This window comes from Triturus cristatus, chromosome 10 (genome assembly GCF_964204655.1).
Source record: "Triturus cristatus chromosome 10, aTriCri1.1, whole genome shotgun sequence".
Lineage (NCBI taxonomy): Eukaryota > Metazoa > Chordata > Amphibia > Caudata > Salamandridae > Triturus > Triturus cristatus.
Genome location: NC_140593.1, coordinates 1058272895 through 1058298899, shown reverse-complemented (window position 1 = coordinate 1058298899; position 26005 = coordinate 1058272895). Strand labels below are relative to the sequence as shown.

At 43.7% G+C, this 26005-nt stretch overlaps 1 protein-coding gene across 1 annotated transcript in view; it reads right to left on the bottom strand.

The window, feature by feature from the left end:
- LOC146796560 (cytochrome P450 3A21-like) overlaps positions 1 to 25275 on the bottom strand; it is a 200704-nt gene extending 175429 nt beyond the window's left edge. The window contains exons 1-2 of the mRNA XM_085629196.1: positions 25056 to 25275; positions 1503 to 1596 (exon numbers count right to left, since the gene is read on the bottom strand). Coding sequence (XP_085485322.1) covers positions 1503 to 1596; positions 25056 to 25132 — 171 coding nt within the window. The 5' untranslated portion in view covers positions 25133 to 25275. The remainder of the gene's footprint in view (positions 1 to 1502; positions 1597 to 25055) is intronic.
- Positions 25276 to 26005: the final 730 nt, after the last annotated feature.

The following is a 26005-nucleotide window of genomic DNA, read 5'->3' as shown; positions in this document are numbered from 1 at the left end:
CTACTTCATAGCACATTGGCCATGATAGATGTCTCTCATGACTACAAACCAAGAGAGCCTCCAGAGAGCTCTGGTGTAAGACTATTGGGTGAGAGGCAAGAAAGGCGAAATCTTTCAGATACCAGAAAAGGAAAGCAAAAAAGAAGCCTGGATTAAACATCATTTCTCTTGCTTATTGTGTGATTTAAATTTTCGCTCTACCTTACAAATATCACATGTTGAGCTCCCCTCCTTGCACCACAAAAAAACCCACCTCCTGCTCACAGAGATCTTCTGTGACATTTGCACAGCCCAAATCACATCTGGAATCACGCTGACAACAAGCATTGGCAAACCCAGTAGGTCTCACCTACGCGAGAGCTATTGGCTTTGGCAATGTGATTTTGCCATGTTGTACACCAGGGTTGCTGCTGTTCAGCATGGCAAAACATTAGCGGTGTGGTGTTGGGTAGTTTGGGGTAGAGTGGAATGGAGTAGATTTGAGAAGTGTGGAGCGGGGTAGACTTGGGTAAGTTGGTTTAGAGTAGCATGGAGTGGGGTAGATTGGAGTGGCATGGAGTGTGGTAGATTAGTTTACAGCAGTGTGGGGTAGATTGGTGTAGTATGGAGTGGGGTAGATTGGTGTAGAGTGGAGTGGGGTAGATTGGGGTATATGGTAGTGGGGTATATTGAGGTAGAATGAGGTTGACTGCAGTGGTGTAGACTTGGGTAGATTGAGTGGGAGATGGTGGGGTTTGAGTGGAGAAGGTACATTGGAGTGCAGTAAGGTAGGCTGGAGTAGGGTGGCATAGATTTGAGTGGGGTCATGTAGAGTGGGGTGGGGTAGATTTGGATGGATTCAGGGTAGATGTGGGTGGATTGGGATTGATGGGGTAGATTTGGGTGGCCTGTGGTAGACAGGAGTTTGGTAGATAAGGGTAGATTGTGGTAAAGTTAAATGATGTATATTGGGGTAGATTGGAATAGGGTAAATTGGGGAAGATTGGAGTGCGGTGGATTGGGGTAGATTGAAGTGGGTGGGGTGGAGTGGGGCTGATTGTAATGTGGTGGGGCTCTTGGATGGGGTAGGTTGGGTGGATTATAGTAGGGTAGATTGAATGGAGTGAGATAGGTTGGAATGGAGTGGGGTAGATTGGGGTAGAGTTTAGTGGGGTAGAATGGGGTAGCTTGGAATAGGGTAGTTTGAAATAGGGTAGATTGGAGTGTGGTAGAGTTGGGTAGGATGTAGTGGAGTGGGGTTGGGTTGAGTGGGGATCAGTTGAGTGCAGTAGATGGAAGTGAAGTAGATTGTAGTGGAGTAGATTGGGCTAGACTAGAGTGGGGTAGATTTGGATGGAGTGGGTTAGATTGGAGTGCATGATACATATGGCCCTATGTTCACAAAGCTGAGTTCATCTAGTGAACACATGTTCCTTGAACTCCTGACAATTGTGGTGTTGATGGATATGTGATCAATAAAACAAGGCAATGCCACAGAGAAATCATAAAGTTTCTGCACTTACATTCCTGTACCTATGGAAAGTGCCAATGAATGGAAGGGGCCTCGGTCCAGGGATCCCCACTTTCCTAAAAATTCCATGTGTCCAGGTTCCATAGCTGTGGAGGAAAAGAAAAAAAAATCAGAATCAAAAAGTGACAGCAATAAACATTTCAACCCATAAACTGTCTTCATTTAGAGAAAAACATGCTAACATTGTGTAAACAAATATCCATGGCACAATCATTTTATTACAACTTAAAGTCCTATAGTATTATTCATCACAAATATGTTCATACGATACTAACAGCATGAAAGATTGTGCCTGCTAAGAAAGGGGTTGAGTTAAGTTGGTTAGTTTTTTCCTTGCTTAATACTAGAATTTCTCACAAGAATTGCTGCTTTTACGTGTCTGAGTGAACATTGGGGTTTTGCAGTGCGTTTTTTCACAAGATTCCAATTTTCACCATCTGTGAGTATAAATGACCTCACATCCCTTTCACTTAAGATTGTCTAGTTACTCGTAAGAAAAACATGCTCAGCAGTGTGCACTTGTGTACAAAAGGCTCGTTGGGTACCAGTGCCAATATATACCCATCCAATTTCTGTACAGCATGGTGATTGTTGCTAGCACAGGACACAAAACACACACACAGTTTCTGAACAGCATGGTGAATGTTGTAGCATTCGGTACAGAATGGTGAATGCTCTTAGCAAAGCACACACCCAGTTTCTGTACAGCATGGTGAATGTACGCAGCACAGAGCACAAAGCACACACCCAGTTTCTGTACAGCATGGTGAATGTACGCAGCACAGAGCACAAAGCACACACCCAGTTTCTGTACAGCATGGTGAATGTATGCAGCACAGAAGACAAATCACAAACCCAGTTTCTGTACAGCATGGTGACTGTACGCAGCACAGAACATAAAGCACCCAGTTTCTGTACAGCTTGGTGAATGTTGCTACCACAGAACACAAAGCACACATCTGGTTTCTGTACAGCATAGTGAATGTTACTAGCACTGAACGCAAAGCATACTCAGAGTTTCTGTACAGCATGGTGAATGTTACTAGCACTGAACGCAAAGCACACACCCAGTTTCTGTACAGCATGGTGAATGTACGCAGCACAGAACACAAAGCACACACCCAGTTTCTGTACAGCATGGTGAATGTACGCAGCACAGAACACAAAGCACACGCCCAGTTTCTGTACAGCATGGTGAATGTACGCAGCACAGAACACAAAGCACACACCCAGTTTCTGTACAGAATGGTGAATGTTGCTAGCAAAGAACACAAAACACACACCCAATTTCTGTACAGTGTGGTGAATGTTCCCAGCACAGAACACAAAGCACACACCCAGTTTCTGTACAGTGTGGTGAATGTTCCCAGCACAGAACACAAAGCACACACCCAGTTTCTGTACAGCATGGTGAATGTTCCCAGCCGAGAACACAAAGCTCACATCCAGTTTCCATACATCTTGGTGTATGTTGATAGCACAGAACAAAAAGCACAAACCCAGTTTCTGTACAGCATGGTGAATGTTCCCAGCACAGAACACAAAGCACACACCTAGTTTCTGTTCAGTGTGGTGACTGTTGCTAGCACAGAACACAAAGCACACACCCAGTTTCTGTACAGTGTGGTGAATGTGACTAGCACAGAACACAAAGCACACACCCAGTTTCTGTACAGTGTGGTGAATGTTGCTAGCACAGAACACAAAGCACACACCCACTTTCTGTACAGAATGGTGAATGTTGCTAGCACAGAACACAAAGCACACACCCAATTTCTGTACAGTGTGGTGAATGTTCCCAGCAGAGAACACAAAGCACACACCCAGTTTCCATCCAGCTTGGTGAATGTAGGCAGCACAGAACACAAATCACAACCCCAGTTTCTGTACAGCATGGTAAATGCTCCCAGCACAGAACACAAAGCACACATCCAGTTTCCATACAGCTTGGTGAATGTTCCCAGCACAGAACACAAAGCACACACCCAGTTTCTGTACAGTGTGATGAATGTTACTAGCACAGAACACAACACACACACCCAGTTTCTGTACAGTGTGGTGAATGTTGCTAGCACAGAACACAAAGCACACACCCAGTTTCTGTACAGTGTGGTGAATGTTGGTAGCACAAACACAAAGCACACACCCAGTTTCTGCACAGCATGGTGAATGTTCCCAGCACAGAACACAAAGCACACACCAAGTTTGCATACAGCTTGGTGAATGTTGCTAGCACAGAACATGAAGCACAAACCCAATTTCTGTACAGTGTGGTGTATGTTGATAGCACAGAACACAAAGCACACACCCGGTTTGCATACAGCTTGATGAATATTGCTAGCAAAGAACACAAAGCACACACCCAGTTTGCATACAGCTTGATGAATATTGCTAGCAAAGAACACAAAGCACACACCCTATTTGCATACAGCTTGGTGAATGTTGCTAGCACAGAACATGAAGCACAAACCCAATTTCTGTACAGTGTGGTGAATGTTGATAGCACAGAACACAAAGCACACACCCAGTTTGCATACAGCTTGGTGAATGTTGCTAGCACAGAACATGAAGCACAAACCCAATTTCTGCACAGTGTGGTGAATGTTGATAGCACAGAACAAAAGTCACAAACCAGTTTCTCTACAGCATGGTGAATTTTCCCAGCACAGAACACGAAGCACACGCCCAGTTTCTCTACAGCATGGTGAATTCAAACACTACAGACAATTACAAGTGTGTGACTGTACATCATCGGTGATCTAATCTGTATTCGTAGGTGGAAGTCCGGGACTGAAATCACCTAAAGTTTGCTTCCCTGTTCCTCTCATTATGAAATGAGGCATTCATGCCTGGCGCAGACAGTATATTGTATAAAATACTACACAGAGCAGGCGTCGTGCCAGCCCATGCCCATGATTGGATGGCTTGATTGTTACTCTCTGTTCCTTGTTCTTTATTGGATGCTTTCCCTCCCGGTCCAGTGTTTGTGAAGAGCTTGTTTACTCTTTTGATTGGCTAGGGTTTATCTTATCTCTCCACTGCTGACGTTTACTTAGTTCACTTTTAGCTGTTCTTTACATACCACAATGGACTTCAGCACCCGCTGAACTGGGAGTGTTTTGGACTAAAGTGATCCTGTCCCTCGGTTCAGGTCTGGTCTGGCCACAAAGGTCATGAATGAGCTACCAGATGACTCCATGTCATCACTGAGGTGGTGTGCCGGTCCTGGGATTTAGTTTAAAAACTATAGCTTAAGAGGGGTTGTTCTATTTCCTTTCAAGTTTATCCACTAGAACTAACACGTCTAAAAACTGATTTGCAAAAGAAAAACCCACGACTGCAGCATTTGGAACTTAATGACGTGGGGTCTTCTGAAACTACACTTCTCAGACTGTGAGACAAGATTCCACATTGATTGTCTGCAAGAGCAGTACAATGCAATGCACAAAAGTCTTTAAAAGAGGGATAATGTTTACGAGATGTTTGCTTGTGTGTCTCAGAAGGCTGTCGCAGGTGTGCCTAAGGGCAAGTTTGTGTGGCAACTGTCATTATCCAGGAGGCCTGCTCCTCATTTAATCAACCACAGTAGGATAAAAGGCTGAGCCTCTCTCAAGGATACCAACCAGGGAAAGTCAGTTTACACACACATCACTGTAGCTGACGTATTAGCCTACTCAGCTACCATATGAAACCAAAAAAAGCATTCAATGCAAGGAGTAATATATGTTGAGAATTAAAAGTAATTTACCAAGAAACTTCAGAAGAACATTTGCGAAAGTGAATAATGGATGACGCAAGCGCAGGGGCGCAGGGATAGTGCAAGGAGGGAGGGGTGTGTGGAGGAGGGAACACGAAATTCCTGCTTCTCAAAGGCCTAAAAGAATGGGTAAAAATATACTGAACAAGAATCTAGTTGTTGAAATAATTGTTAGTCCTTTAGAAAATAGGGCATATGAAATACTAGCTTTGCTTTTCTTGTTGGTTAATAATCCCAACAGATGTTATGACAGCCAGTACAGGTTCTCACTGGTCTCACACAGCTTGGGTTACCGTAGCTGACCACGCCTTCTTTTCACTAACCAAACTGGTAGGAATAGCAGCAATAATACAGCACCTGACAAGACACAGCAAGCATTGGCAAAGCCAATCAGACTCGACAATGCGAGATCTATTGACTTTGTCAATGTCAACGTGTTTCAGCATTGTATGGTCAGAAGGTAAGTGTTCCCCAGGCAGATGTAGCACCCAAGCGCCCGCAGCTGATGCACCATTACTTCTTTGTGTAACCACTGGCGGCATAAATGGATAAGGTGTCCCAAATGAAATTTACCATTTGGTAGAGAGCAAAACACAATATGAAATGTGTCAAATCCCTTTAACAAGTATCGCCACAATTACCTAATAAAATCATAATACTTATTTTGCTTACGTCTCAATAGCAGTAGGTACTGTCTGCCTTAGTGCAATTCATACTTATGACTTACATGTTACACATACATGCCTGCTGCAGACACTCAACCCTCTGAGCTATCTGACTGGCTAGAAGTATCACGGTCAACAATCATCAAAATGCAGAAATCCTTGCATGCGTAGATTCAAATTCAGGAATCCTTTATTAAATCTATTCCCTCTTCCTACTACATGGTGGTTTGTGGGTCACTATTGTGTCTATCCGGTTTGACATAAACATGGTATAGTCTGACCATACCTCCCTTCCAGTCAGTGAATTGAATTTACAACCACCACCTAGATGTCAAGGCCATTGCATGAAAGTGGTAAGCCAGCTGATTAGGCCACTGTACTGTTATCACTGGGTCACATGGTCGGATCCTAGCAGGGGCAACTCGGCCTTTGGACGTTCTTAGGTTGATAAAATGAATCCTGTACATTTGTGTACCTGTAACAAATTCTAGCAGTACTTAGATATGTCACCCTTAAAGTGTTATGTATTAGCAGCAGTGTAGCATGGGTTGCCAGCGCCCGGGGCAAGGCGAGTATCCTTCCATTTTTCTTTTAAAATGTTGTGCCCCTATTAAAATTGTGCGCCCTTAAACATGCCCCTAAGTATTCTGCATTGGGGGCAACCACCCCTTCAGCCCCGCCCAAGCTACGCCACTGTTTATTAGTATTGTATTATTTTTTACTACTGTTGGTATTATGGATCGCACAGTAGGGCTTACAGGCTGTGCACGTGCAAAGTGCCTCTATGCTGCCCCTGGTAGGTTGCAGTTTCAAAATCTGAGTAATGTGAATTTACTTTGGTGCTGACATCAACATTTACCAAACCTACATCTCAAAGGGGGGTGCCATCTGTTGAAAATATCTTTGTTTATTTTATCTTGCAATCAGCCACTACAAAACGCTTACAATACAGATGCACTCCAGCGCCTAAGAGTGCAGTTTGTGGCAAGAGGCCATCCAGTGAATTGAAATAAGCCCTTCTCGCAGCCAGTTTTATTAGTAATCAGTGAGCCTGTTATGATGTGTTTCTGGTTTTTGTAAATATCTCATGGGTGGGGAGAGGGTGTGAGGATGAGTGAGTGAAGGGCAGCTGAAAAGAAGGGATCACATGACCTTCAAAAGCAATGGAGCCCATGGAGGGGATTGCTAACTTTCTTGATCTCTTTCTGCAAATGCCCTGCTGGTAATTGAAAAATATGCTGTGGCTTGAAAAGAAAGATGAGTACATGATTTACAGGCCTGCTCCATTACAGTCGGAGAAGCACAGGGCAAGCAGCCACAGGGGAGCAGGAGGGATGCAAGCGACAGTGGGAGGAGGGTGATTGGGGGACGGGATAAGAAAAAATGCAGAGTGGGGGAGAGCAGTATCACGACGGTTGGAGAAACACAGTGCAAGCAGACAAGGGGGTGCAGGATGGAGAAAGTGCCAGAAAGAGGAGGTTGATTGGGCGACGGTACATGAAATGAGATAAGAACTTGAATTACAGGTCTGTTTACAGGATCAGTGCGGCACTCAGAGCGAGTGAAAACACAACCACTCCTGAGGTGGGCTCTTAAACAGAGCAAAAATGAGTTCCTAAAATGGTCATTAAATGGGTGGAGTGGATGGGTAGTAGTAATTGGTCCATGCTCTCAGGGAGGTCTAAACACGGGAAGAGGCATGACGCATGCATACCATGTTCAAATGGGGAGAAAGATTAAGAGACTGGGCTGAAGACCACAAAGGATATACATGTCTCTTTCAAGACAGTGAATGGGCTGTCTAGAGCCAAGACCTAAAAAGGAGCACTTTCTGACACAATAAACATGATGTTCGCATACCCAACCTTGAAATACAAAGATGTATTAATGAATGACTGAAATATTTACACAGAAGAACATCCTGGTGCTAAGACAAAAAGCAAAGACAGCAATGAGTTAAGGCAAGAATATTCTATCCAGTTATTCAGCTTTTTCTGAAAAAAGTGAAGATTTGGATCACAGCGGATCCAAAGAGGATTCTAGAGAGTGACCACCAGATAAGAGATAGAGGACCCAATAACAAAACATTTTTGACTGGCGCTACTTCATGACTTGGAGGTAAGTTAAGGCAGCGCTTGGTTCAAATAACTTTTACCACCTTAGTATGAAGCAGGTTTCTGGAGGGGGTAATCTGCAGTAAGAGTGTTTGTACATATTTGTTGTGTGGCATTTTATTGCGGTGACAATGGGTTCTATTGTGCTGCTGCGATTTTGTTCTGCATTATTCCAAGGTGATGTAGCGGTATTAAAATACTGTTGTTGTTGTGTTGCCTTCTGTTTGGACTGTTTTGCTGTGTTGTGCCCTAATAGATTTGAATTGAGTTGTCGTGTTGTGTATGTCATTGTGCAATGTTCTGTTGCTTACTTCAGATGCAACAAAGGCTGCTACATTTTCAGCCAAGAGCAGCACAGGCATTTAAAGTTCCTCGGACAACAATAATTTACCATTATCAAAGGTGGTGAAATACCAGTGCTCCAGCTCGGCAATTACTTTAGACACCACTTAGCCCAAAAGTGTGGCAGACACCTGCCTTAAATTATCATTTAAAGCGCTCACTTTATGACACAAGGTCAAATAGATGATAAATAATGGGTTTTGAAAAGAATGCAGGAGAAAAGCCTTTGTTGGATGAATAATGGACCAGCTTTGTAAAAGATTTGGTGCAGATACAAAGCTCCATGAAGAAGGAACTCTTGGCTCCTGGGAGACAGTTAACAGCAACAAAATGCCACCTGTGACACACCCAGCACCATGTAGCCACTTCAGTCCATTATTTTGGTTTACAGCATCCTTTTACTGTTACAAGAGGGGTTTTTGCACATAATTAATTGATATACAAGCATCTGGCATTCCATATTTTCCCATCCATAAAATGCTTGCTTCTTTGCCTCATTGTGATCAGGTGGCATTTAGTTTGGTTCCACTTAAATGATGTTTAATTAATGATAATTGCTCGACATCACAGTGCCCCTTCTGTAACATTTATCTGACCCTATGCGAGGGCTACAGGATTGCCTTAATTGCCCCATCCAAAGCTATTTTATAATGATTCAGGTCTACGATTAGAGACTGCCAGCAGTTCTCAGATGCAAGTACCTTCACCACATACTGCCCAGTATTATACATTGAGATGTGCTGGGTACTCTTAACTTTGACTTTTACTTACCTTGTATTGCTATCATGTCCCCAAAAAAGGCCCCCAAAAGTTGTTACTAATTTAAGGCATAATCTGACAAGGTGACAAGTGGATTACACTGTGAAATTTTTTTTTTTAAAAACTCTTACTTGCAGGCCGCCCGTTGCCTCTCAGTCCTCTTCGGTCGACTCCAGGAGCAGGAACCAGGAAGCACACATGCTCCCACACTCCCCTAGCCTATCACGACGCTGCGTTACAGCATTATTGTAATTGGTCTGAGTGCCGTGGTTCTGGGCTCAGAGAGGGACTGGGAGGCTGTGCATGTTCTCCACCCAGGCTGTGCAATACAGCTGGTGGAGAACATGCAAAGTGTGCATGACTGTTTCCCTGGCCCAAGACGGCCGACCAAACCATCATGCACACTTAGATTGTGCTCACCACTTCTTCCCCTGGCCCGACTCTGGCCATCTCAGCCCCGCCCTGCCCTGCACCTAAGCAGGAACGAAAAAATAAAATGGTAATAACATTGCCTTATTATTTTATTTGTCCTTTTTAAACTGTTTGCCGAGCAGTGTGACGACGCTCCACTGCCTTAGCGGAGGAGCTGCAGCTGCACGCAGCAGTGGAGATGGATTGATTCCACTGGAGCCACAGAGGCTGGCAAAGCACCTTTAGGCCCAATTTCAAGGGTCCAGGACTGAGATGGCACCACTTGGCAGGGTAGACTCATAGATGGCAGAGTCCATGTGCAGTTGCAAGGTTGTTGAAAGCCTGTTGTGCCCCTGAGACTTCAGATCAAGGAGGTCAGTCAACTAGACCCTTGCAGTCACCCTTGGGTTCTGGGTTCAAGAGATGCAGGTCCAGTCCTTCTCACCCAGGAAGAGGGCAGCAGGTCAGCACAGCAGGGCAGCAGTCCAACAGAGTGGTCAGCAGCACAGCAGCCCTTCTTCCTGACAGAGCCTCCACTGGTCCAGAAGTGGTCTGAAGAGTTGATGTCTGAGGTCCAGCATTTATACCCAGTTGTGCCTTTAAAGTGGTGAGAAGCTTCTAGAGACATGCCTTTGAAGTGCCCCGATGCCCTCCCTTCCTGCTATTGCTCCAGACTAACTAAAGGGGGTATGGAGACCTTTGTGTGGAGCCAGGACAGAGCTTATTCAAGTGTAAGTGGAGCTGGGCCCAGCTCCTCCCTCCCATCCTTCCAGTGATGGCTAATATAGTCAAACCTAAGCTCCCCATTGTGTGTGGCTGTCTAGGAGGAATACACAAAGCCTATCAACTACATCCACTCATGTCACCCAGGCCAGGCTGCAGACACCAAAAATGGCTAAGGCAGGAAAATGTCAGCTTTCTAAATGTGGTATTTTCAAAACTGTAATTTAACCACTTCGATGCGTGTGACGGAGCGGTTCCGTCATGCGCGTCGGTCGCGCTGTGCGGATGACGGAACCGCTCCGTCACGGCCCCGCCCGCGCACGAACCCTTCAGCGCAGCGCAGTAATCCGCACCGCGCCGAAGGGGTTAAAGTCCGACTTCACCATAAGTTAGGGTTTTTAATTATTATACCAAAGATATCAAACATTAAATGGTTACCTGCTTCCATTTGGAAATTACAGCATATTAAATGTAATAAGGTACTCCAATGCTATTGAATGAGAGAGGCAGGCCTTGCAGTAGTGAAAAACACATCTAAGAGATTTTCACTACCAGGACATGTAAAACTTAAAAGTACATGTCCTACTTTTTAAATACATTGCAACCTGCCCTCTGAGCTGTTCAGGGCCTTCTCTACGGGTGATATATGTATTAAAAAGGGGGTTTTGGGCATGGTAAAAGGTTTATTTTGCCAGGTCGAAATGGCAGTTAACAACTGCACACACATAGGCTGCAATGGCAAGCCTGCGTCATGTTTAATGTGCTACTTGAGTGGGTGGCACAATCAGTGCTGCAGGCCTACTAGTAAAATTTAATTCACAGGCCGGGGCACAGGTATTGCCACTTTACTAAGGACATACAAGTAAATTAAATATGCCAATTGGGTATAAGCCAATCTAACATGTTTTAAAGAGAGAGCACAAGCACTTTAGCCCTGGTTGGCAGTGGTAAAGTGTGCAGAGTCCTAAGGCCACAAAAATGAAGTCTGCCAAACACGAAGTCTGAAGGCAAAATGTTAGGGGGAAAGCCATGCCAATGATGCCAGGTTTAATACTATTTCTTTTACCTCACAATCAAAGATTCTTTTGAACTTATGTCTTCTGACTCCTTTATTTTTAGCCAACTAGTCAGAATTACTATCACAATACGGAGTAGCCGGCCTTACTGTTCAGCTGGAATCTTAAAAGAACTATAACTATAAAAGGTCACAAGATGAAAACAAATATTCACAGATCTCTTTTTAAATGTATTTGATCAATATCTACTAGGCCCAGTTTCAAACTTAATGACATTGAGAAAGAGCAGTTAAAAAGACTGTAGGAAAAAAACATGACACATTACTGTTTGCATCATTTGAAAACAGCAGAAAATAGGCTGGTTCATTGTATAGTTGGAAAATGTTATTTATGTTTGCACTACTTTATATTGGATATAACTTAGAATCAACTGTTTAATAAAAACTTTCTTTTGTTACGTCTTCTATATTCCACTATACACCCAGTTTGAACGAGTGTGGTTTCCTAGAAAAATAATAAACAAGTTGCCCAATTTGCACAAAGTATACCAAAACTATTGAACATATAACATATTTTTGTCCCAGATTTATTACGGAAAGACTAAGATTACTTCAACATATTTTAAAATAAAGCAACCGAACACGTCAGCACTAGTCAGTATGGTTCACAATGTGGTGGGTCAGATATGGTTCTGGAATGCCTTTTTTCCGTATGTCATCAATGTAACGAAAAAAGTGTGCTCCTCCATCGTTGCTAACGCTTTGAAATCCTTCCTACTCTGATGAGACATTTTTAATTGTTCTGTCACAGTGCGATTATCTAGGCTTGGGTATTGCAAAAGCCTCTATAGATTCCTCCATTTCAAAACATTGCAATATCTTTAATTGGCCGCAGACAAATACAGCATGCATCATTCTTCTGTTGTAAAGAGCATACTATATATCATCTACCCTAAAGTCCTCCATTGTTAGTGGTCTAGAGGGTTGAGTTTAAAACCTGTACAGTCCACGCTGCGTGGCCTATACACAAACCGCATTTCATAATATGTAAAGTAGTACTACACACATCCTACTGAATGCTATTTACAAACCTACAGCCAGAGGCCTCAATCTTCATTGTGTTTTTTCTGTGTGGAGAACTTTGACACAGTGATGGAGATACCTACACATGTAGGTATATGAGGTATATGTTTTAATAGTAAATGCAGGAGGGCCAGTAGGGGAAGTAGCTGGAGAATAGAGAGTACTTAAAGGGGGAAGTTTATGGTGGGGCATGCTAATGCAACCACACTCCCACAAAAGTGTGAGTCTTCTACTATTCACAGACTGCACTTCTAAAGTTACTACAACTCTAAGGGTGTAAACCTAGCCCCATATATACTCCAGCTACAGCCTTTGAGTAAGTCAAATAGAACACATGACCATTGACTGGTACAGCAACACACTCCTATAGAAAACAGTGGAGGCAGGGAAATGAATTAACACCCCCACAGGATCTGATGCTTAATTAATAATTATTTTTTTACATTTACATTGTAATTAAATTCTATCTGTATATATATATTTATATTTAAAGTCTATTTTGTTATTTTAAAATGTAATAAAAAATATGACCTTTATTAAAAAAATTATTAAAATTAAGTCATTCCATATTAAAATGTCTGACGTATCAAATAAAAATACAAATGTTGGTGAGGATGAGACTTTTTATAATTATTATTTTAAAGTATTTCTAAATTAAATGTATATATTTAAAATAATGATTGAATACCCAGTTAATCTGATGAGTTAGTGTGCTCTGTCTAACCTTTTACTATATTCTTTCTAGGTTAATAAATCATATTCTAAATTAATTTACATTTATATTATACATTAAATATATTGTGATCAAGGCCTCTGGAAGGCCGAAACGCGTCTTGGCGGTGGTGCAGGGCGACTGAATAAATATTTTGCACAAATTGCTGGGTCCGCATTCGTCTATTTTCCCTCTGGATTGTGTGATTGTGTGGCGAAGTATGCAGCATTATATATAGATATATATATATATATTACCTACTGGCGGTCACCAGAAGGTAGTTATAGTTAGGACCTATTATCCATAGGAAATCCACAACATTCTATTTGGAATAACTTTGGCGCCGGTTGACGAATCTTCGTGAAAGTTTCAAAACTGGTGGGGCGCTTCGGTCCGCTCCTATCCTGAAAGTCTCGGGGTGATTTGTCAAGCGGGGGCTGAGAAAAAAGGGGGGTCCTAAAACGTGTTTTCCACATCTAATTTTCCATAGGAACCGTTAATCGCAGCTACAGCCCGAACTGCTGAACAGAATTACACCAAATTTGGCAAAAGGTAGCCCTTGGTTCACACTCGTGCCTTTTGTTTAAACGGTGTAAATCCGTTCAGTAGTTCCTGAGAAAATCAAAAGTAAAATCATAGATATATCTATGTGCGCGGTGGATCCGCGCACCCTGCCGAGCACGAGCTGGATGCTAATTGGCTGTCAACACTCCAAACCAGGAAGTGTTGGCAGCCATCTTGTCTTGTGCCTTGGTAGAACGCAAAAAGGGGGCAGGGTAGAAACACACTGACCCCCTAGGCCTGCTCAGGGGGTCCCCAAAGTTTTTTTTATAAAAAATCGTCAAAATCCGCTCAGGGTGCGCACATCTTGCCGAGGGGGGGCCAAGTCCCGGGGGCATTTGGAAAATAAAGTGTGGGGGGGACAATCCTCCCCACACGGCCCCAGGGACCGCCACCCCCGGGGCAAAGTATGAATCATTGCGGGGGGCACACGGCCCCTGCAGCCCTAGGACCGCCACCCCCCGGAGCTTTGTAAAATATGGGAGGGTGCCGTGCCCACCCCTCCTGGAGCCATTGATGACCCTGGGGACCACCACCCCCCAGGGCCGGCTCCTGCAGTGTCCCAGGGTGCCCATCCCCGGGACACTGTAGTTTGCAATGACAGATCGGGAGCCTCGTGGCTCCCACCCTGTCATTGCAAACTGCTTTGCTTCATTGAAGCAAGAACAGGGAAACCTGCTCTCGCTTCAATGAAGCAAAGCAGATTGCTTTTCCACATGGGGAGCAGCATGTTAGCTGCTCCCCATGTGGAAAAGCAATGCCGGCTCCCGCAGGACGCGGGGAGCCGGCTGGGACTGTGGGGGATTGTGGACCCCCCCACAGTACCCAAGGGAGAGGGCCAGCCCCCGGGGATGGGGTCCCCAGGGCTACAAGAGGCCCTGGAGGGGGGCCACACGGCCCCCCTCCCCAAAAAAAACAACAACAAAAATAGAAAGGCCGGCCCCGGAGGATGGGGTCCCCGGGGCCATAAGTGGCCCGAGACCCCAACAGTTTTTAAATAAAAAAAAGGAAAAGGCCGTGCCCTGGGGGATGGGGTCCCTGAGGCCGATTAAGGCCTCGGGAGGGGTGCCACGCGGCCCCCTTCTTAAAAAAATAAAATTTAAAAAAGACCGGCTTTGCGCCGGAGGCCACGCCCCCTCCTTTCATCACTCTGCAAACGCACCCCCTGGCACGTTTGCAGAGGGGGAACAAATTCCCCTTGAATACCGGGGGTCCCTGGGGGCCAACTAGCCCCCCAGGAACCTCCAGGATGCGCCAGGGGGCTGCATTGCAGAGAGGTGTTCTGAGCCCACGCCCCTTTTTACACCTCTCTGCACCGCAGCTCTGTGGTGCCTACTGGAGGTAGCTGGTGGGCTAGTTGCACCCCAGGGACCCTCATTATTCAAGGGGAGTTTATCCCCCAACTTAAAACACGCCACGGGGCGCGTTTGCTCAGTGGTGAAGGGAGGGGGTGGGGCCTAAGTTCACATGTGTGCAAACACACCCTGTGGCGCGGTTTAAGTTGGGGAATTAATTCCTTGTCAATCCTGAGGGTCCCTGGGGGCCAACTAGCGCACCAGGTACCTCCAGTAAGCGCCACGGAGCTGCGCTGCAGAGTGTTGTGAAAAGGGGTGTTGCCTCTGAACACTTTTCTGCAACGCAGCCCCCTGGCGCATACTGGAGGTACCTGGTGGGCTAGTTGGCCCCCAGAGACCCACAGGATTGAGGAGGAATTAATTCTCTAACTTAAAACACGCCACAGGGCGTGTTTGCAGACATGTCAGCTTAGGCCACGCCCCCTTCCTTCACCTCTGTGCAAACGCGCTCCAGTATGCGCCTGGGAGCTGTGTTGTAGACAGGTGTTCAGAGGCCACGCCCCTTTTTCACCTCTCTGCAACGCAGCTCTGTGGCGCTTATTGGAGGTACCTAGTGGGCTAGTTTGACCCTAGGGACCCTTAGGATTGAAGGGGAGTTAATCTCTCAACTTAGAATGGCCACAGGGCGCGTTTACACAGTGGTGATGGGAGGGGACGAGGCCTGAGGTGATGTGTGCAAACACGCCCTGTGGCGCGTTTTAAGCTGGGGAAAAAATTCCCCTTCAATCCTGAGGGACCTTGGGGGCCTAGTAGCCCACGAGGTGCTTCCAGGAAGTGCCAATGGGCTGCGTTTTACAGGAGTGGTGCAGGCCGTGCCCCTTTTTACGCAGCTCTGTGGCGCTTACTGGATGTGCCTAGTGAGCTAGTTGGACTATAGGGACCCTCAGGTTTGAAGGGGAATTATTTCCCCAAATTAAAACGCGCCACAGGGCGTGTTTGCATAGTGGTGAAGGGAGGGGATGGTGTAGGAAAGTGGCTCTGGAACGACGTAAAATCAGCCGAACTACGAATTCCGATTTACTCACCTGTTATCAGGAGAGACCTCAGTGCTGCATCTTTGAGCCCAGTACTGATCCTGAAAAGTCATTCTAACCGTACTTACCACCAGTAACTTGAATTTCTTTCCATAGGCTAACATTGACTGGTTTCACTTGTGACATCATCAGCAGTGGATTGCGGGCGCGCGAGTTATACTTAGTAGAACTAACTATAACGGAGGAATTTCTATGATTTTGTACGAGGGAAATGTCCAGCTAACTATAACACCCCTGAAACCTATGTTTTTTTCAGTGAATTTCTAAGGTTTTTTAAATGCTAATTCCTAACAATAACATACCTGAAACCTATGGTTTTTTCAGTGAATTTCAAAGGTTTTTTAAATGCTAATTCCTAACTATAACGCCCCAGAAACCTATGATTTTTTCAGTAAATATATATATATATATATATATATATATATTACCTACTGGCGGTCGCCAGTAGGTAGTTATAGTTAGGACCCTCTTTCCATAGGAAAACCGTAACATTCTATTTGGAATAACTTTGGCGCCGGTCGACGAATCCTCGCGAAATTTTCAAAACTAATGGGGCGCTACGCTCCGCTCCTACCCTGAAAGTCTTGGGGGGATTCGTCAAGCGGGGGCTGAGATAAAAGGGGGGTCCCAAAACGCGTTTTTCCCATGCATTTTTCCATAGGACCTTTAGTCCGAGCTACAGCCCGAACGGCTGAACTGAATTACTTGAAATTTGGCAGAGAGGTAGTCCTCAGGTCAAGGAAGTGCCTTTTGTAGGTTTGGTGTAAATCTGTTCAGTAGATTCTGAGAAAATAGCCTTTAAATCAATATATATATCTGAGCCAGCGTACGGTGCGCTTACGGTGCGCTTACCGTACGCGTACGGTGGCGTGCGCGAACGCGATTCTGATTGGCCCTTAGATCTTAGTAAACATTCGAATCGGTCGAAACCAGGAAGCGGCGGCCGCCATTTTCTCTCTCGCACTCTGACAGGGGGTTGAAAAACAAAGTGCAAATCATGTAAAGGGGCTGTTTACACAGCTCCCAAGCACCTAGCCATGTCGAGGGAGTCCCCAACGATCCCCCAAGTGAAAAAAGGCAATTTTAATTTTTTCGAAAATTTCGCCGATTACGCTTACCGTACGCGTACGATAAGAAATAATACTAATAAAAAAAAAATATCCACATTCTCCCCACCCCGTGTGCAAAAGGTGCCCGAAGGACACCCTTTGTGCATGGCTCATCAGAGATAAACAAAACATATATTTTACCTGTCACAACGATGCTCATCATATGACCTCCATGTGCGCACGGTGCGCGAAGCGCATCGTGCGTCCATGGCCCATCTAGCGTAACGTGGGCACGCGGTGCGCGAAGTGCACCGCGCGCACGGAACGAACTGCGTTAAGTGGGCGCGCACGCCACAAATGGCGTAAAGTAACTTAGCATTTAAAAAACCGTACAAATTCACTGAAAAAACCATAGGTTTCACACACGTTATAGTTAGGAATTAGCATTTAAAAAACCTTGCAAATTCACTGAAAAAACCATAGGTTTCACACATGTTATAGTTAGCTGTACATTTCACTCGTAAAAAACCAATGAAATTCCCCCGTTATAGTTAGTGCAGGCAACTATAACTCACGCGACCGCCATCCTCTGCTGATGCTAATACTGTATTTAGACACTTATTTGCCCATGTCTTCTTCCATTAAATTTTAGCTATACATATATTACAAATATTTTTTTTTCATAAAGACACATATGTCATCAGCAGAGGATTGCGGTCGCGTGAGTTATAGTTGCCTGCACTAACTATAACGGGGGAATTTCATTGGTTTTTTACGAGTGAAATGTACAGCTAACTATAACATGTATGAAACCTATGGTTTTTTCAGTGAATTATATATATATATATATATATATATACATAAATGCATATTTTTTTTAAAGAATAATAATCCCATATGGAGATTTCTGCCATGGTGGCAAAAATCACCACCTACGTGTGTAAAGTTACTAGTAGTAACTTTTTCACTCGCAGGTGCCTATTTACAAACTGCATTTTATAGTACATTTAATAGTAATACAATAGTACTACTAAATGTACCAGAACATGCTATTCACAAACCTACATTCAGAGGTGCCTGCCTCTGCCTCTTCTATTTTTATGTTCGCAATCTTCGCTCTGACTGCAGAGATCTACACACGTGTATGCCTTTGTTTTTGTAGTAAATGCGGGTAAAATAGGGGGAAGTGGCTGAAAGATTGGGAAACTAACTACTAAAAGGGGGTAAAGGAGGAGTTCGGGGAGGGAGAGTGAGCCTATTCCCTTTCACCAACTGCACTTCTAATGTTATTACAGCCAAAATGACCCCAAACTGTTGTAAATGTACTCTAGCTCAGATCTGGAGTAAGTCCAGCACCTCATATGGACAGCCACTGTAACTGCAAAGCCCTCCTTTAGGAAATAGTGGAGGAAGTACCTAAAATAGGATCTCATACTAAATAACGGTAGCATTTATCAATTTGGCTACGGTGGGGGGGACATGTAATTCTATACTTTGTAGTACATTTGCATTTGGAAATAGTGAATAGCCAATGGTAGTAAAATTATTACAAAGTAAAGTTACATGTATAGATTTACTTAATTGTAAATTTACCTTTGAGAATAGGCACAGTCAATCCTATTGTAGTAAGCTTCACCATATATTTGAGAGGGTGGAGACATGTAACTCTACACCTTTATGTAAATTTACAATAAAAAATCGTGACTAGCAAAAGAGTGAGTTACATCTTGGTATAGTGAGTGGGGATTTGCATCTAGATGTATTAGTAGATATACGCATTAGTAAATATATATGTGTGTATTTATTTGTGCTTAGGCCCCTATGTCCTAAGTGATTTTGCATTGGGCTATCTCTCAAATCTGGTGCATCCACACCTCTGCACCAGAAACCTAATGTGAGCATTTAACAACCGTGTCATGCTACTTCCATCAAGAAACACATGTTGTGGGAATGATCCCTGGATCCTCGAGACAACATTCCATGGAACTCGCTCTGCTGTCATTCACTGAGTCGAATTTCAGAAAATTTCACGAAGACCTTTTCCATCTGACTTGCTTATGGAGCGGACTTTTATTGAATTATTGCTTTTTTGTTGGCTATCTGATGACTATTGCTCTTAACCCTCCACATCATGTACCCCAAAGCACTCTGAAATCTACTTGGTCATAGTTCCAGTACCTTACAAAGATGCCAGTTAAAATAAAATGGTCACAATTTTTAATCCATCAATTATATCAATATAAACTCTTTTTGTGAATTGACATGCAACAAAACACATTGATTACATGTTTAATACCTCTTTCTGTTCCTTGTTTAGGGAGGAAGAAATATTAGCAATATTAGTTTAAAGCCCGACACAAGTCCTGGAAATGGTATACGTCAGTGGTTCTTAACTTTTGTGACTTCTGTGGATTCCCACTTAATCATTACTGGGGCCTTGGGACCCCCACTGAGTCATTATTAGAATCGGAGGACACCCATTGAGTAATTATTGGAATCCGGGGACTCCGGCCCATGGAATTTCAATGATTCGAACCCGCAAAACAATACACAAAATCATGGAAACAAGCATTCATCAACAAATGCACAGTTTGCCTCTTTATGTTCCCACACTTTATTAATCTCGTAATTATTATTTTTTTTTATCTTCTAAGCTTAAGCTGAATCCCTGAGTAGGTGTCACGGACCCCATGGGTCCCCAAACCACAGGTTAAGAACCACTAGTATGAGTTATTGGTATTGCTGCTTTGGGTGTTAGCAATGGGAGGGTATGTTTTACTTCTTCATGATATCCCATTTATGAACAAGCATTGACAAAGCCCATAGGTCTAGTCTCACCGTGGCCACATTAGTATTGTATTGTATTGCTGTAATTAATTTAATAAAACTTATAACCTACATTTGAACTCCTGTTAATGATTTTCTTATCACAGTTCCACCTGAACTTGCAGTGACAAGAAACGTAATTGGGCTGTGGCCTATTATAACATAATACATGTCAATTCTGACATCACAATGCCCCCAGCACTCTCACTGGCCTGTGGCAAGACTTTTTATCCGGGTGGGTGGGCTGGACAGGTATGCGGAGGCAGACATTTGGGGACGTTTCACGTTTATCTTCAGGGCACAGTCTTTCTTGTCAGCACTTCACACAAAGTGGCTGCGAAGGCTTGTGCTCTGTGCCTTGCTACTCAGAAGGGAGCGTGTGCTTTCAGACCTATCGCAGTGCAAAATCTTGATGGTAAGATCTCTATTAAAGTGTTGGCCAACCGATTGGGAAACTATCTTCTGGGTTGATAGAGGCGGCCCAATCCGGATTTGTCAAAGGCAGATAAACCAATGATAACATCAGACGGGTTACCCACCTGATAGAGAAGTCACAGGACACAGTCTCTAGCGAGTTTACTTACATTGGATGCAGAACAAGCTTTCAATCGCGTTAACTGGCACTTGTTCTAGGCAACAACCTGCATAAGCTAGGCTTAAGGACCCGAATGATTAATTGGAGTCAAGCATATTATAAAGCACCCACAGCATGCAGTATAATAATTCAGAATAAACCTGACATAGGAGAACCGGGGATATAGGGCAGGGATGTACCTTGCCCCTACTCCTTTTTAACACTCTCGACGGAACCACTAGCAGCAATCCTAAGAGAAGGATCCGGAGATACATGGGCTTCAGTTCAGGGGGTGCGCCTCACGAACTATGCTTTTTTGCCGAAGATGTTCTTTTGATGCACTCTGAGCTACAAAAAATCCCTAACCGCCATGACACACCAGCTACAGCATTTCGAAATGGTAGCAGGGTTCCACATAAATACTGACAAATCTGAAATACTTAACTCAACACTTTCGCTAACAGAAATCACGACACTAATGACAAAATCTTATTCAGATAGGAAACTTCCCACTTTAAGTACTTAGGAATCAATATTACACCATCTTTACCAAATATGGTAAAAGCTAATTAGTCAGACCTCAAAAGAGACATTATCTCAACAGATGGAGCGCACTCCCAGTCTCTTGACTGAGACGAAGAGCGACAGTAAAAATGAACATACTGCTATGAGTTTTATATTTATTTCAGGCCATGCCCTATGGCACACCTAAAGATGATGTCTTATACCTACATAAAAAGTATAGAGAATTTTATGTGGTGAGGGAAGAGGGATAGATTCTCTAGAAAACTTATGACCGACTAAGGACAAAGGAGGACTGGCAATGCCCAATCTAATGAAAAATTACCAAGCAGCGCATATCTGACTCCTCCAAGCTTGTTTTATCAAAAAATGGACATCCATGGGAAGAGGGGTAATGGGCAGACCATTATGTAATGTCCTATGGCAACCAAAACAAACAAACCAGACTTAAGAACACCTATGCTAGTGAAATCCTGAATTCTACAATGAAAACATGGGACATGACTGATATCACACACGGGCTCATGACTTAACCCTCACAATTCACATCCATCCACCAAAATCCTGATTCCACCCCTGCAAACAAATGGTTGACCTCTCAAAGATGGAGGGAAGTTGATTGTCTTATCTGGAGCCACATGATTGAGAAAGGAAACATAAAACCTTCTGCAATGCAACGCTGATTCCAAAATCACAGAAATGAACAGATTCACATACATGCTACTATGCCACTAGGCAACACACCCAAAAATTAAAGAAGGGGCAATGAGAGATCGCACAGCATTTGAAAAATACATAAATTCCTGCCCTGAAACCAAAGGAGTGATTCCAACATCTACAAAATATGAAAAACACAGAAAAACAAAACCGTTGCGGCTGCCGAAGACAATGGAAAACAATGCTGGAAAGAGATATCTCTGACAATGAGTGGGAAAACGTTTGTGAGGATAGAACTAATGGACACAAAACGTTCACACTGAGAACAAAGATATACATTGATGTATCACTGACATCTAACCCCGAACAACTTAAACGGATCCACCCGGATATGCAGGTGACATGTTGGAGATGCACTAAAGAGGAAGGAACTGCCCTCCGCATATGATGGGCCTACAATAAAGTGTGTAACTTTTGGAAAGAGGTTCTCTCCCATACCAAATGGATGACAGGTGTATCCATCGCAGAAGACCCCAAATTCATTGTGCTGTGACTCAAAGGTCCTAAAGAGCGAATCATGAACATTGGACTTAAAAAATGCAACACGTAATAACAGCCGCAAATCAGCCTATAGAGACTGACTGGATTAGATCAGACCCCCCCAGTCTGGAACGTTCTAGCCATGGAAAAAATTATGTATGACTTAGATAATCAACGGGTAAGATTCAACAAATCTGGCACCCTCCGGTTGATCACCTGCTGGACTGGAAACATGTCTGACAATGTCACATGGAGTTAAAGCAATAGATTTGAACTATTAAAACCTTTAGTGATAACAACAAAGCAATATCACATTTGGACAGATGGTGGGGAAGATAGAAAACCTTCCACTGGACTCAGAAATGTTCTCTGTGTGGGAAGGGGGAAGAAGGGGCATTTAAAGTTTTCAGAAAAAAAATGTTATGAGAGTGCAATTGAGCCTCATTGATTATATAGAAAACTATATACTTTAACCAACCATGGTTGCTTCTCAATAAAAGTGTATACACTTAAATAAAAAATAAATTTTAAGAAAGAGTGTGTGCTGCAGGTCTCTGCTCCATGTCTCAGCAGAGTTCATGCTTTGCTGCTACTTACTATAGCAGTGAAAGGCAATGAGTCAGGAGGGCTGGACATGGTCTGCAACTTGCTTATACTTCAAAGGAGCGGATACCCTTCACTAAGTGGTATCTCTAAAATTGATTTTAGGGACGGCACAAAATGAGCCACACATAAAATTATTGAGGCCATCTACATATATATTATATACATATGTTTGCTTTTAATGTTTAAATCTGACTTTCAATGTACTTGTGTGACATGAGTGTGGCAAGGTGCAGTGTCTCTTTTTTCAATGTTGTCTCCCAGCAAATTGAACACCTGTATTGCAATAAAACACAGTGTGCCCAAATCACAAATAAAGGGAAAATATGGGCACAGATTTACATCTACACCTTTTCATGCTACTTTTCCTAATCATAATCATTCTGAGCAGTACCTTGGAAAGCAGGCGCAGATCTGCTGATGGAAACGTCAAGTGGCGATTACCACAAGCTCCCATTCCATCAGTGCGGTATTCTACATAGCAATCAATTCACATGGGGGTATGCAGAGTTCCATTCTAAAGCTCTTCCTACACACCCAGAAAATTGGGTGGTGATCCGTTCAGCCTTAAGGAACCATTTTGAGGGTGCAAAGAGCGTATATTGGAGCTTGGGAATGCACACAAACATGATGGGTTTTTAGACCTAAGGGCCTGATTTAGACTTGGGCGGATGGACTTAGTACTGCTACCATTACGGAGTACTTTACTCCAGTCATGGCGAGGGTAGTCTGCCTGCCACATTTAGAGATGTCTGCCGGCCCTGCAGATATCTCCTGCATTTTCAGGAACCGCTGTCATGGCAATTCCTATAAATGCATTGAAAGTTTGATGAATGGCACCGTCAACATGACAGAGCAGTACGTCAAACTTTAAACTTTATTTAAATATTTTTTAAAAAAAAGAATATTCCTAAGTGGGATTTTCTTTCCTGAAAAAAAAATAGCCCATGTTTGTGGGTCATTTCACCGTTTTCAATGCCGCTTACAGACAGCGAAAGGTTGCCATTTGCTCGTCCACTCTAAATAGGATGAGCAGTCAAATGGCCAAACCTCTGATGGCCCTTACTCTGTTGGGCCGTCAGAGATGGAGTAGTCTCCGACCTCTACATACTGAAGTTCCACCTGACTCTCAATGAGGCGAGCGGAACTTTGCTTTGGGAGGAAGGGTACGTCTTCACCGTGGAAATGGAGCACCTTCTCCGCCAACGTCTAAATAAGGCCCTATATTTGCGTTTACAGCCTAAATACATTTCTGGATCATTAGACCAAACACTTAAAAGAAGGAATTAATTGATATAGGATAAAAACAGGAGACCATCATTCCCAACTGGTCAAATACTGAGCTTTTGTCCTGCAAAAAGTAGAAGTGAGTTTGATGCCCCAGTACATGAAGGTGTAGCTCAGTGGTTGAATGCACATGTTGTAGAGATAGAAGTAAGCTTTACAGGTTTGACCATTCTGTCAGAATAACAGATGTCCTGCAGTGGTTACATCGTAGACCTCAATACCCGGAGACCTTCAATCTTGACTTTTCCATGTGACAAAATTGTGTGATCCTGGGGAAATCACTTTATCTACCCATGTCTCCCCTGTACAAAATCGAGTGCCGCAAGAGTCATTTCATAGTCCGTGGCAGGAAAGAAATATGAATGCAGTCACAGCCTCTGATTGGAGGTGTAGTTTTTGCAGCCACGTATTATAAGGAATAAAATGCCACTGTTGTCTGTAAAAACGACAGTGGAAGTCCCCTTCAGGTTCTGTGGTCTCGAAGAGGCGCTGGGCATTAAGTCTTGGTCCTCTCTGTGATCTTCAAATTCTTTAGTGGCCTGCAATATTCTCACAGCGACTAGTACTTTATTCAGTGTATAAAATTAATAACAATAATACATTTATACCAAACACAACAAACTTGACACTCGGAGTTTAATAACAGATATTTTTACACAACACTCATTTTGTTCACCTTGGAAAGATAAAAGGCTGAGCCAGCCCTGCCAGGATCAAACTTGTGGCTTGCAAGTCATGGAGTCCACAGAGCGCTGCAGCTGGTGCCCCACCCACTGGGCTATTGAAATACCTGAATGGTGACGAATGTGCCCTGTTTCCCGTCCTTTTCCTCCCACCAACCTCTGCCACCCCTCAAGCAAGGACATTTAGGCTGTTTAAAGGTGATGGAAATTATTTGCGGCTCCTTTAAGTTGGACAGCCAGGTAAAAGGTAAAGAATCACCATGCAGTACTTACAGAAAAAATACAGTCACGAGCACAACAAGCAGAGTCCACGTTTCCATGGAGAGGCTTGGAAGAAAGTCCATGGCCATGGTGCCTGGTAGAGTCCGCGCTGCCTTTACCCTCTCTGGCTTGCACCAGTCTGAGATAAATGCTGTCTTCCCAGCTGCTGGCTTGGAATGTTTGCATAACTCTGGGTGCTGCGTCTTGTTGCGTCAGTCCCTGTCATGTCCATGTCACTGGTTGGTCCACAGGTAAGCCAATTGCAATGCTGCTTGTCTTTTGATATGATAATTTGTCTCAAGCAGCATTTCCTAACTAAACAGACCAGATTAAACCAGCCTAGCAGAAATGCTTGTCCCGGAAATGTCGATGAATATTTCACTAAAATAAACTTCTCAAACGCCACCTCACGTAGTTAGTAAACAACCTCAGTTAATTGTGTCGCCTTCAGCTAAGTATTTATAAAATTCGTCAGATATTTATATAAACTCACCATGATTTTAAAATACAGCCAAGAGCTAAACTTCCGCGGGGTGGAATAAGACAAGGCAGAAAAACTTGAACCCGCCAGTGCTGGCCTGAATTCCATCTGCTGTACAGAGGGGCGGTGGGACAGTTAGGGATTTGGGGAATGAGGTGCGAGCACAAAAGTCTTGGCTCATTTTCGGCTCCTCAGTCGAGTATGACCGCAGGCTTGAGCCAGAGCCAGGCAGCTGTCTCGAGCCTTCCGCCCCCCTCTAAGTCAGTGTTTCCCAAACTGTGGGTTGCGATCCACTGGAGGGCCAGGAGTGGATTTCTGGTGGGTCACAAAAGTCAGAGCAATAAATAAAGATGTCCTTCAATTCTGTGTTTAACTTTTCACACTTGCAGTGATTCAAAGACTGCGTCACGTTAGGCTGCTTTCGTCTTTTAACATGAGGATTGGTGTTTACTTTCTTTCTCTGGCTGCAAAGTGTTTTTTA